Source organism: Melospiza georgiana, chromosome 2, assembly GCF_028018845.1.
Source record: "Melospiza georgiana isolate bMelGeo1 chromosome 2, bMelGeo1.pri, whole genome shotgun sequence".
Taxonomy (NCBI): domain Eukaryota; kingdom Metazoa; phylum Chordata; class Aves; order Passeriformes; family Passerellidae; genus Melospiza; species Melospiza georgiana.
In genome coordinates this window covers 18,119,772-18,132,489 of record NC_080431.1, presented here as the reverse complement: position 1 = coordinate 18,132,489, position 12,718 = coordinate 18,119,772, and the positions used below count along the sequence as shown (strand labels likewise).

Genomic DNA, 12,718 nt, shown 5'->3' with positions numbered 1-12,718 from the left:
CATCACCAGGATTTCTACAATCAAAACAATCCCAAATTACAGATAAAAATTGCCGTGTTCTTTTTCTTATTTTTTGCTTTATTACAACTTAATTTACTGGAATGAGCAACAATTCCTATCAAATATCGTTGTCTTGTTAGCTAGGTGGTATTTCAGTTTAATTTTAAAAAGCCTACTTTCTGTACAAAATAACAGTACTGAATTGTGATTGTTCCTCCACAAAAATATTACTACCTTTATAAAAAATGCAACACACAATTAGATTCCAAATAATTGACTTAAATTTTAACCTAACAGGCAAAGCATTATGTAAGCAAACTTACTTCCTTAAATTCTGCCTTTAGGACAGCATGTCCTAAAGTGGTCTGCCACTGAAGTTTTCGACCGCTGTGTTTTCCCAGGTAAAAGGTTTTAAATACCTCTTGAAGCTTTATCATCTGTTAAGAAAAGAGAAGAAACACTAGCATTATATCTTGCAGTGATACCAAATGATTTCACACATGTAATTTCTTTATTCTCTTCAACCATGTTTCATAATAGGTTCTTTTGTGGGAAAAACTTAAAACCCAAAGAGCAAAATTTTGCTCTCAAGTACACTGGTACTACTATGCATATAAGAAAGCCTCAATTCAAAAATAACTGCATTTTCCTTGGGTTTTTAATTTGCTTGTTTTGAATAACAGTAAAATAAATTCCCTGTAAAGGTTTTTAAACCTCAAAAGAGATACTGGTTTTGTCCCTGACTTTGAATCTGACCTAGAAGTCATGGGACAAAAAGCATCCATCTCACACCTTTACACTGGCTAGTACCATCTGCTCCTAAGTTCTTCCTGTAGTTTGTGGATGCAATGGAACTCCAGTCCAATGCCACTACTTTACACCCTCTTACTTCCAACTAAGGGGGTTCTACCCCTCCTTTTTCCATCATGTGTTTCTCAGGTTGGACCCTTCAGATGTAGTCTGCCACAGAGGAAAAGACACCTCAGGAACAAGAGTACCAGAGCTTCCGTATCTTCCAAATTGAGTGGGAACCCCATTACCACCTCTGGCCTCTGAAGTACTTTCCATACCTCTGATCAAACAAGGTATTGTAGGAAACAGGGACTCCAAATACACATTTCAACCTAAATCCCTACTGGAAGGAGCTTTGCAAGAATCTCTCAACTTGGAAACAATCATTTTTCAAGCAAATACTATTTAAATGCAGGGGATACTTTTGTATGACACATTTGGAGGGAACACATGAAGGATTTTTGCAAAAAGGAACTTGCAAAAACATAACTATTGACTAGTTCAAAGTGCCTAACCAGTGTAGTTAAAGATTGACTAAATTAAAGTGAACTGACCCATTTCAAACTTTTAAGTAACTGACTGCAATGCTAAGTAAGGCAATGATATTATTATGCAGGTAAAAAAAACCCCACACTGAGTGAAATAATCATCTCAAAAGAGTGGACTTTATCCACTATGTTCTATTTTTTGCAATTCTGGAATCCTTACAATTACATAAATTACACATTAGATATCTAGCAGAAAAACTTTAAATGAAGGGCATTAATGCACCCTGTGATAATGATTTAATTTGTTAAAGCGTATTTAGAAGAAGATTTCAAACACCAACCTCTGAATTTAAGTGGACTTCCATAGGTGTGTAAGTTGGCCAATATCCCATAGTTAATATATTTACTGTCAGGTCTATATTTCCTGGGTCACTCTGGTTCTGCATATACTAAAATAGAAGAGACAAAAATTATTCAAGTATGCTATCTGGATACTAAATTAGAAAATGTATACACTGAAGTTAGAAATTTAGGATTAGTGTAACAACTAAAAATTCTTACAGGCCACAACCTTGGTTAGACATGCTCTACCAGGATTTTGACTAACTATCTAATGACCACTTCCCCAACTTCAAAACACAGCAAGTGGTTGGGAGTACAAAGAAAAGATCAACATGCCTTGAAACATTCTAGACCTCTGTCTATACAGGGTACTAAGGTCAAAGAAGCTTTAATCACATACAGATAAAGCCAAAGAAAAGAAACCATGGCAAGGACTGTAAGATCAAAAAGATCTCCTTGGACTCCTCCATCTGTTAGACAAAACTTTTTAATGTAATTGAAGTAGAGCATCAGTCAAGCCAGACTGCAAAATCTGGGATAGAAGAGTGACTACAGTATTTTATTACAGGTGTTGTCCTGGGTCAGGTCTCTAACCCAGCATCCTGCCTTCAGTAAGGCCCCAAAACAAGTACCCAGAGAGAAATGCATCAACAGGGTGAGCATGTACAGTAATTCCTGCAAGCCCTCATCAGTCACCAACAAGCTGGAAACTCTGGGGCTGAGACAGGCACAGCTTCTGTGCACTTAGCAACCTTCAGGGAGTTTCTCTGGTGTGGGCTGTTCAAACAAATTCATCAGAGCAGCACCAGTTTACCAGAACAAAGTGACACAGACTTCCAAGGATGTCAGTCAACTAAATTACTATCTGGTATTTAGACTAATTTACTTTAAAAGGAATCAAATAAAACTGTAAAATTATTGAATACAGTAAATAAATTCTGTTGTATAAACAGAAAGGCAAGTAGACACTATTACTAGGACCTGCTCAAAAGCAGTTTTGTTTAATTTTAGCTTATTCCAAGGGATAGCACCATTACATGTCTACTCATGACTGAAAAATTTAGCATACAAAAGTCAATGTACCTGCTTGAACTGTACCATGACATCTTTTGACAGTTCCATGTCCTTGAACATGCCCTCCAGTTTGCTGGTAAAAGCAGCACCACATTCTGTCACACACAAAAAAAACCCAAAGATCCCACAATTACAAAGAAGCACAGAAGTTAAGTGATAAACATTTTACCTGAGACAGCTGAGCCACATTTACCAGGTTACAGAGCACCCACAAATAGGTACCTTTTCAGGATTTTGCTCCTCTGTAGGTACATCAAATAAACCATTCTCATACCTAAGAAGTCAGCCTTATAGATGCTGATGAGCATAATGAAAGGTCTGATATATATACACACATTTTACATCCTCCCTTAATATTTAAGAGCTGAACAGCTATTACTTAAAATTTGGCTTGTCACTTAAAAGCATGAGAAAACAGGGATTCCAAATTTGCATGCCAAAAAGTAATACAAATTTAACATATCTGAAGACACCTACCATGTTTAAGCTTTGACAACATGGACTTCTCAGCATCTACTGAAGCACTTTTTCCAACCAGCAGTCTTTTGGCTAAGTCTTTCTTATAAAATGCCTCAAACACATCTTTCCCTGTAAAGAAATTGAAACAAAAAAAAAAATTTAAATAATACATTCTATCTGCATCACTGCCCTTCAGGTTTGTGACACAAGCCTTTCTCATGAAAAGCTGATTAGCAGAATATTCATTATGTAGCACTGAAGAAAAACATGTAGACAATTTGTTCTTTTTATATTTTAATAATTTCCAACATATTTTGCAAAATGGTTACTTATTTCTTTTTATTCTGCCCCAGGAACTTGAGCTGCCCTGTATTTCCCACTGGATCAGCTACAAATCAAATGAAATTACTCTGGGGTCCAGAAGAACATTTTCCCTTCACTGGTCTGACTTATTAAGAAAAAAAAAAGGGGGGGGGGGAGGTTTTCTATATATTAAAGAATATATTTTAAAAGCCTAAGGGAAAGAAAATTTAGCAGAAGTCTTCTCACATGGTTTGCCAATAGCCTTTTGAAATGAAAGAGTCATGTAGATACCCACAAACTTCTCCCATATGACAGTGCAAGGTGTTTCCCTTTTAAGAGGAACAATTTTGCTGTAACCCAAGGCACTATTTGTGCTGCCTACAGCAGCCCCTCATAATTCCTTGTGAACAGCTTCCAATTTGGGCATCTTATAGTAGCCTTCTTCCTTCTCCATCCTGTCCTCATGAAGTTTCATGAACCAGCTGCATCAAGATATTATCAAAAAGGCCAATACCCAGAAACTACCTACTAATTATCATCTGTTCTTGAAAGAGCTCTTATGTACCAGACAGCTCAAAATAAAATCCATGCTTTTAGCTCAGTACTACAAAAACTATGATGAGAAAAAGAGTTGGTGAAAATTTCAGATTAACAAAAATTATTCTCTTGGGCTGACAAGCTGCCAGTTCAACTGTTTTCATTCACCATCTCCATCTGACAAAAATGCTGCAATTATGATTCAATTATGCAAATGATACTACTTTATGACTCAACTGCTTTCCCATCATATTGTACTTGTTTGGGATTTTTATGAGGAGAGTACCCCACAGATGTCAGACAAACTAATACAGAATTAGGTAATTCTTGCTATTCCACCCCAGCCCAGGACACACATTCCATCTCCCCCAGAGCAGTGACAATGTATCTATATTGGATTAGACCACTGTTTTTTCTGATAGCCAATCTAGAAAAAAAAAATCCTAACACATTGAAGGTTTTTGCTAAGACAGGGGGGGATTTGCTAATTCATGGGGGAAATGCATTTCAAAGGCAGTGAAACTCAGCAATAACACTTTTTCCTGTCATTTTGAACCCTCCTCTGTGTTTCTTCTCAGCTATCATGAGAAAAAAGAAGTCAAGGAAAGCTGCTGAGCTTTCATTCTTTGTACCTACAACATACATAAGTGGACAGCAAAGTCTGTACTGTCATTAGAGGAGAAGTTGTGGTTACCGCCATGGTTAATTTATGTTAAAAAACTTCCAGCAACACCTCCAACTCTTAGGTCTCCACTCACAAGACTCTGAAAGGTCTGTAACTCGCCAATCTCCACAGAACTACTTGTCTTCCCCTGTATATTTATTGTGCTCCTTCAAGAGTAAGGCAACCTGAATTAAAGACAGAGTTGAGCAGAAAATCATGCTGAAAAAGATCTCCTGCACTCAGAGGAAAGCAGCCCTGCTAATAGCAAAGGGAACAGTTTTAATTGCATCAACAGCAAACTGCTATTGCTTACCATGAATGAATCTAAATATGATCATTATTTTGTCAAGGATTCTTTCCAGCTCTTCATCAGTTGCTTCTTTATTACCAGCTCTTAACTTGGAATCCACATATTTTGCTACAAATAAATGAAATTAGATAACAGCTTAAAAAATAGATCTAAAATAACCAACTTAAGCATCTCCTGCTTGAAATATTACTATATGTTAAGTACTAATATATGTTAAAACATAGGATAAGCACTACATTTTCTATTTTCCCATCCCTGTATTCAGTGGAATGACAGAGCCCTACTGTATTACTGGAATATTACTGGAGCCCTACTATATATAATGGAAAGGTACTGCAAAAAGGAAGAGTCCAAGGCAAAAAATTAACACAGTCTAATAATTAAAATTAATACATTAAAAATTCCCAGATTTTGTCTTATACAAGCACATTACTTGTTGAAAGACAATGTTTTGGAAGCGTACAATGTATATGAATGTATTTTATGAGAAACAGAAACAAACAACATAAAGAGGACTATATTTTTATACATCTTTACCATGTCCCTCATGCTCCTTGGTAGGAGCATATTAAAATTTTAACAGAAGCAATGCTTTCCAGTTAGTAGTTTCAGAATGCCAGAAATAAGGTTAAGCCTTGAATTTAGCTAAGTATTTATTAAGCCATGTTAGTATCCTTATACAACCTTCTGGGTAAGAAGAAAACCTTTGTGGGAGCTGGGACACCATGATCCACAAATGACAACAGCCCATATAATGGCTTTAACCAGTATCACTGTGTTGTGCAATCTATCCTACATAAAGCTGATTTTAGAACGAAGACAGGAAAATCAGCCAAATAAAGGCAAAACAAAGTACAGAGGAAAAACAAACAACCAAGGAGCAGGATCCTCTCCTGGTGTAAAATGCCACAGCTCCAGTTTTTCAGCAGGCAAGACTGTCAGGATAGCTTTTGCTCAATCAGGGATAAGCTAAAAAATATTTTTAAAGTATTTGTTATTATCTTTCCCCTTAATAAGCACAAGTTCTCCTATCAAGGCAGTGAGGTTTTTTTCCCTCTATTAAAACTCGTTGTATCTGAAGGCTTTAAAATTGTTAACCCAACTTCAGCCTTCAAGGCAGATGGATGGGCTGCACTTACTCCTTTCTGAGATATCCAGAGCACCCACAGAACTCCTCCACTACCACAGTTAAAGCCAGTTCCCCTTTGCTTGCCACAGCTGCTCTCCCCCTGGGCAGTTCCTCCCGTGGCAGCCCCGTGCTGCAGCGAGCAGTTGTTAGCACCAGGCCCTGTGCAAGCAGCAGTGCAGGGACAGGAGGTAACACAAGCTGCAGCAGCCCCTGGCAGCACACCCAGGCTCTCAGGGCTGTCCCCAAACCAGTCTCCTAAAGCAGAATGCGACTGCACCACTATTGCACTAGCACACTCAGCAGCATTACCATGCTTTCTATAGATTTTTGAAATATTTTACAGAAAAATATTTGTGTACCTATCAATTCTGCAGGCTTATTTGGTCTCTTGTTGATAAATGTTTCAAAGGACTCCTTCATCAAGTTTATAAATTTTTCATTTTTCTGAAAGCACACTTCTATGATATGGTCCACTTTATCCTTAAAATCTAGAAGCTCTTGCACCATATCCTTGTCTTTTTCAGGATTAACCACTATTGTTGTCCCAAAGTTCTGTAAAACAAACACTTTTGATAGTAAAATACTTTAGAGTGCTACCTATCTCCCCCAACAGACACATTTACCCTTATAAAAAGTATCATAGGAAAATGAATTTATTTACAGAACTACTTATGACTTCAAGTTTTTAAAAAATGAGATGCATTGAAATTCAAAATAAAAACTAGACACATTGATGGATTTCAAACATTAGTGCTTGATTTAAAGATTATTTTACATTTAAGACAAAAGTAAAAAAAAAAATATACAGTAGACATGACTATGATGTGCAAGTTCACAGTGCGATACAGAACTATGATTCATGTAAAATAAATTAAATGGAAACTGCCTCAGAAATGTTAAGTATGAAGGAAAACTTTGCACTATTTTTATTAAACCCACTAGAGAGCTTAACTGATTAAACAGGTAGCAAAACTTTGAGGGCTGCAGCTGAGCCCTCAAAGATTTCTTTTTCATCAAGTGCTCTAAACTAAAATGATCCTAGCTGACTTGCAGGGAAACAAAACTTTCTCAGGCACAAGAAGCAGCCACAGACCTGACTTTCTCTTCCTGCTCCTACATTTATTATCTCAGAGACAGAACACCATTTGTCTAATCTAAAATATCCTGTAAAGGAGGATTTTCACCTACTGGACAATTAACATTTGCTTAGTAACACTGATCAGTGCCCTGGACTGAATGATCAGTTTTCCAAAGTGAGAAAGGGGGCACAGCAAAAGCAAAGCAGTAATCAATGGGTACATTTTGGCCAACTGAAGTATGTTAGTCAACAACAGTAGAAGAGATGGGGGAAGTTCTTCTCCAGCCTCAGAATTTCCATTTCATTATCTAATTAGCTACTGTCATCTTTCATGGAGATCTTGCTCAAGTACATTTCAGAGTAAAGCTGAACACAAGGCTCCCAAGGTACTCAGAACCAACATGTGTATCACAGAATCACAGAACAGTTTGGGCTGGAAGAGACCTCTGATGGTCAGCCAGTCCATCAGATCTTCCACTTGTCACAATTTCCCCTACATTAACACAACATTTTAGCATCTCACAGTCTCTACCAGGTACATTCATAAATTGTAAGGCTTCCCCCCATTCTGAAACAGCAAACCTAGATGCAAAAAGCCAAATGGCGCCTCTGAATTCACAAAAGGCTGACTGCAATGGAACACAGACCCTTACCACAGTAAACTGGCTCACAAGATAAACAGTAGAAGTTCTTAAAGGCTCTCTTCACTGTCACACAATGTTTGGAAGAAGATTTACTGACACTTACAGAAAAGGTTTTCTAGGTTTTTGAGTGGGTACATAACCATCTTAAAGCTGTAAGAAGTCTGTCTCTGTGAAACACAGGGTATGATAACACAATTTAACAGCTGTTATGAGAGATTCCTTTCCTTATTCCTTTTCCCATCTTGAACTCCTACTTCTTCCCTTGGACCAGCACATGGACTTTTCTGTGAGTCTCCTTGGCTCACTAAACCTGGGATTAAGCTGACCTTGCCCAGGTATTGTGATAAAACAGATCACAGGAGAGCCTGTGTAGTGGCAGGCAGCACTAGGATTAAGTGATGAGCATGGTCTGGGAGAAAGGAAGAAGAAAGAAGATCCTCCTCAGCCACAGCACCACCATTCAATTGGCAACATCCTAAGGAATAAACTCCTCCTCAGTCCTGGGACAGAGGGTAACCATGTTCCATTACCATGAGCTGCAGCACTGGTGGATCATGCTGAGCTCCAGACATAGGTATGCAGAAAATGCACCTCTGGAATTAACTGATATTGTGCACTTAATCCTGAGGGTTGATGAACACATGGGCAGTTCAGGGGAGAGCCCTGACATCAGGAATTATCAACTCCAGGGAGAAAAATTGTCTGTGACACTTTCCTGCCTTCATCTTCCAAGAGCACTAGAGTGCAAGCTCTCTGGGGCAGCATACTCTATGGATGTTATGCCTAACAAACAAACCCAAACCATCTAAACAGGACTGATGGATTATTTTCAACAGGAGCATTCCCTTCCCAACAGCTTTAAAATCCATCAACATTGTTGTAGGCTGGTTACAAGTAGCACTGCCTAAGCTGCAGCACAATAACAGGTTTTGCAGGTATGTAAACACTTGAGTGTATTTGCAGCAAAACAACACATAGTACAGTCCAGCATAGTCTAAACACATGTGCATGTGGTTCTATTTAAAGCAATGCAATCAAAAACATCCTGTATAATGTTCAAACCTATAAAGAAAGCAGCTTCCAAGTAGAAATTTAAAACCAAAGTAGGTGTTGCTGTTTCTTATCATGTGATTGTTACTGAGGCAGAAGCATTAACATCCCTCCCCATATTTACTTAAAACAGAAATTTGGTGATACACCTATATATTATTCTTGGCTTTGACAGAGGAAATTTGTAACAGCACAAATTTTTACATTAGCAATAGATCATTGACATACCTTGATGTATTCACTCCAATGCTGCAGAAGGATCTGCTGCCCACCTTTTACCCGGCTGAACAGCTGGTATGTCTGGGTCAAATCTGATATTCTGTTTTCATCAAGCAGGTTATCAAGTCCTAAAAAAAATTTAATTAGAAATAAAGGAAATTTGAATACAGCTACATAAATACAATTAGACACATATCAGAGGATATCTCTATTAGAGAATATACCAGTATATCTCTAATATCTCTATTAGAGAATATACCAGTATATTCTCTAGTAGAGAATATACCAGCATTACCAACTGAAATGCTTTCCCAACAAGGTGGTGATTGTGAGCCTTTTGCAGAATGGTTATGAAGAGACCTTGACTTCAAGGGTATAGTTTTATCAAGAACCACTAGAGACAACAGGAAGCTAAATAAATTGCCCTAAAATTAAAGTAATGATAAATACTTCACACTATTTTTTCCTGTGGAGCATGGTGAGCCAGGTGTTTAGATTAAGAATGTGCTGGGAACAACCTACACTCCTACCAATGGAATAACGCAAGATTACAAATTCATTTCAAGCAACTTTTGCTTTGTTGATTCACCCTACACGAGGCTAAGCTTTGGGCTAACAAATGGAGAAGTGAAGCCCAAAGAATGCAACAAGCAAGTAACTTCATACACATTTTCCCATTTGAGAGTATGTATGTAGTTCCAGTGTAATCAGAAGTACTCTGGGGTCAGTTACAGAGGCTTTAGTAATACCAGAGCATAGCACCAAAGATTTATGACAGTTTTTTTTAAAAGCAAAAAGCTTGATTTTACAGAGGTTGACAATTCCCACCATCAGTGTAGCTGACACTATACAACTGTCCTACTTCAGCAAATATATTTCATTAATGCTAATTTTTAAATTATATTAAAAACTGACTTGTGAATCACTGCCAATATATCCCATATTCTGCTATATTCTTCAGCTTAAAAATACTTTCACTGTATATTGTAATTTACATACATGTTCAGAAAGGCAAGCAATGTGCAAGAATGATGCCAGGTAAACTTTTATCTGCTGGTTTTTTTTTTTTCTAAGATTTGCTGAACTTCTGAGATATCAAAAGATATTTTAAATGTAAGACAATGGACTACACAGTCCCAAATACACAGTTTTAGTGCTCTCTTTTCATTGAACATGGAGTTAAAATCCTGGAAATCAAAGAATAATCACAGAAAGGCTTGGATTGGAAGATCTTGTTCCAATCCCCAGCTGTTGGCAGGTTCACCTTCCACCAGACCAGGCTGCTCCCATCTCCTTCCAACCTGGCCTTGAACACTTCCAGGGATGGGGCATCCACAGCTTCTCTGAGCAACATATTCCAGTGACTCACCAGCCTCATAGTAGAGAAATTCTTCCTAACATCTCATCTTAGATCTCTCATCTTTTAGTTAAAACCATTCCCCCTTGACCTATCGCCATCTGCCCCCTCTTTTTTATAAGCCCCTTTAAGCACTGGAAGGTCACTGTGAGGTCTCCTGGGAGCCTTCTCTTTTCCATGCTGAATAACCCCAGCTCTCTTAATTAAGAAAAGCCCATCCCATTACCTGCTATTCAATTAAAGACACCTCCTATTCAGTTAAAGAACACTATCTGCTTTATTATAAGCTAGATAGCAACATACAGCCTTCCCTCTTCCTTTAATATGAGCTGTGCAACTGAAAAAAAATATTTAGTCACACATTTGACAAACAAAAAGGATATGCAGCAAAGTCCTCCGATAAAAGGATTCACAGAGCTTCCAGAAAGCACTGCTATAGCCTATGAGTAAATCTATTTACTCACAAAGAAACCCCCACCACTAGATCTGACCCCAATATCTAGTCAACAGCAGTTATACTAATATAAGGGAAAAAAGGTTTCTTATACAGACCCTGCATTTTTAAGGCTTTTACTCCTGCAAACAGATTACTTCACATTCCTTGACTTCATGAAGAAAACCTACAAAAAACAGTGTCTTCTTCTACTTGAACAGAATACTAAGATGTCATAAGCAAATTAAAACGTGTCCTAGATCAAATAAATACAGAAAACTAAGCAAGTCAAGTGATAATAGAAGCTTTTTTACTATTTTTTCCAGTAGAGACATAGAATGCAAAACCTGATCTGACAATCCTGGAGTGATGAAGCACAGTAACCAGAGAGCTCAAAAAATGTAAAAGTCTCTCCATATTTACAAGGATGGCTCATACACATTGTAAACCAAGAAAAAGTTCAGTTTAAAACAAGACCACATACTTTCTGCTGAAGCCACTTGATAAAAGTTACTTAATCATACTTGAATTAAAGAGCAAGCAAAATTAACACATATCAGCAAAATATAATTATTTTTACCTTCTGTTTATAAGTTTAAGAATAGCTAAGATGAAGTGACCAAGCTTATTTCTAGAAATGTATTGAAAACAGTGAAACAAGCTATTCCCAGCGTAGTTGAGATAAAACTGAGCATAATTCATCTTTAAAAGGGACAAAAAAAAGACATAGAAAGGGTATGTATAACATGAAAGTGTTAAACATAGATGTGAGGGAGCTTGAAGATACCAGACTACCAGGGACATTTGTTTTGCAACATAAAAGAAAACACAGATGTAAGGACAATTTGCTAGAAGATCTAAAACCTAAAACATAGCTACCGCAAGCAAAAGAAAAAATAACTTCAAGTATTCAAAGATCAGTGAATACTGAACAGACCCAGAAATTCAGCAAAAAAGGAGATATTAAAATTTTAGAGGAACAAAGAAATGGCAATTTGAACACACTAATGTATGAATAAGGACCTCCTAAGAAGGCTGCAGTTCTTATCTGAAATTTCCAGACAAAAGGGACAGACAAAGGCATAGGAAAGCTCATTGCCTCAAACGCTGCCAGTTCCAGTAACTCATGATTCTTAAACTACACAATCACAAGAATATTTGAAATTATTGCACTTGAGGTGTGTGATTATCACATAAAAGAAGCTACAACAGTAACTGCAGCTCTCATTTAGCAGTTTATATAATTCTGGAAAAGAAGTCGTTCCAAGGTTTAATTCCTAAGCCCACTGCTGCAAGTTAAAGGAGATTTAGAGGCTTAGCAGACTTTACAAATATGGAATTAGATTTTAGACATTTCTTTCCAAATACACCATTTACTTCTCACAGTGAGGGTAACAATCCCAGGATTGGTCTTCTGTGTTTATGGAAGTTTTTCCCATGACTAATATACCTCCTGAAGTAAAAGCCATGGAATTTATAGCTATTGCAGAGTGTGAGATTCCACTGCTAATCAAAGATTACAATTATTTTAAAAAATACCTTTTTGCAAAATAGCTGATAAGTGTTCTCCTAGAAGCTGCTTCTCCACACATGCAATCAGTGGTTTCCTGAATTATACAAGAAAAAATATTAGAAGCATTACACTATAAAGAGTTGCCTTCTGTCACAGTGTAGTTGTGCATAACTTACATTATAATGCAAAAAAACCCAACAATTTTATACTTACAGGTTACAAATTAAGACAAAAACCATCACGTTATACAAGAACAATAAATTGTGTATGTAATTTAAAAATAAAAATAAATTGAGAAAATGAAATTCCTTATACAGCAGAAGTGA

At 37.2% G+C, this 12,718-nt stretch overlaps 1 protein-coding gene across 2 annotated transcripts in view; it reads right to left on the bottom strand.

The window, feature by feature from the left end:
* CUL4A (cullin 4A) overlaps positions 1-12,718 on the bottom strand; it is a 35,015-nt gene that overhangs the window by 7,205 nt on the left and 15,092 nt on the right. The window contains exons 9-16 of one of the 2 annotated variants that reach the window (XM_058044938.1): positions 12,419-12,486; positions 9,099-9,217; positions 6,458-6,650; positions 4,973-5,077; positions 3,174-3,284; positions 2,706-2,791; positions 1,622-1,729; positions 324-437 (exon numbers count right to left, since the gene is read on the bottom strand). In XM_058044938.1, coding sequence (XP_057900921.1) covers positions 324-437; positions 1,622-1,729; positions 2,706-2,791; positions 3,174-3,284; positions 4,973-5,077; positions 6,458-6,650; positions 9,099-9,217; positions 12,419-12,486 — 904 coding nt within the window. Of the gene's footprint in view, positions 1-323; positions 438-1,621; positions 1,730-2,705; positions 2,792-3,173; positions 3,285-4,972; positions 5,078-6,457; positions 6,651-9,098; positions 9,218-12,418; positions 12,487-12,718 lie in introns of those variants that run through there. The other variant, XM_058044939.1, reaches the window with a different exon arrangement.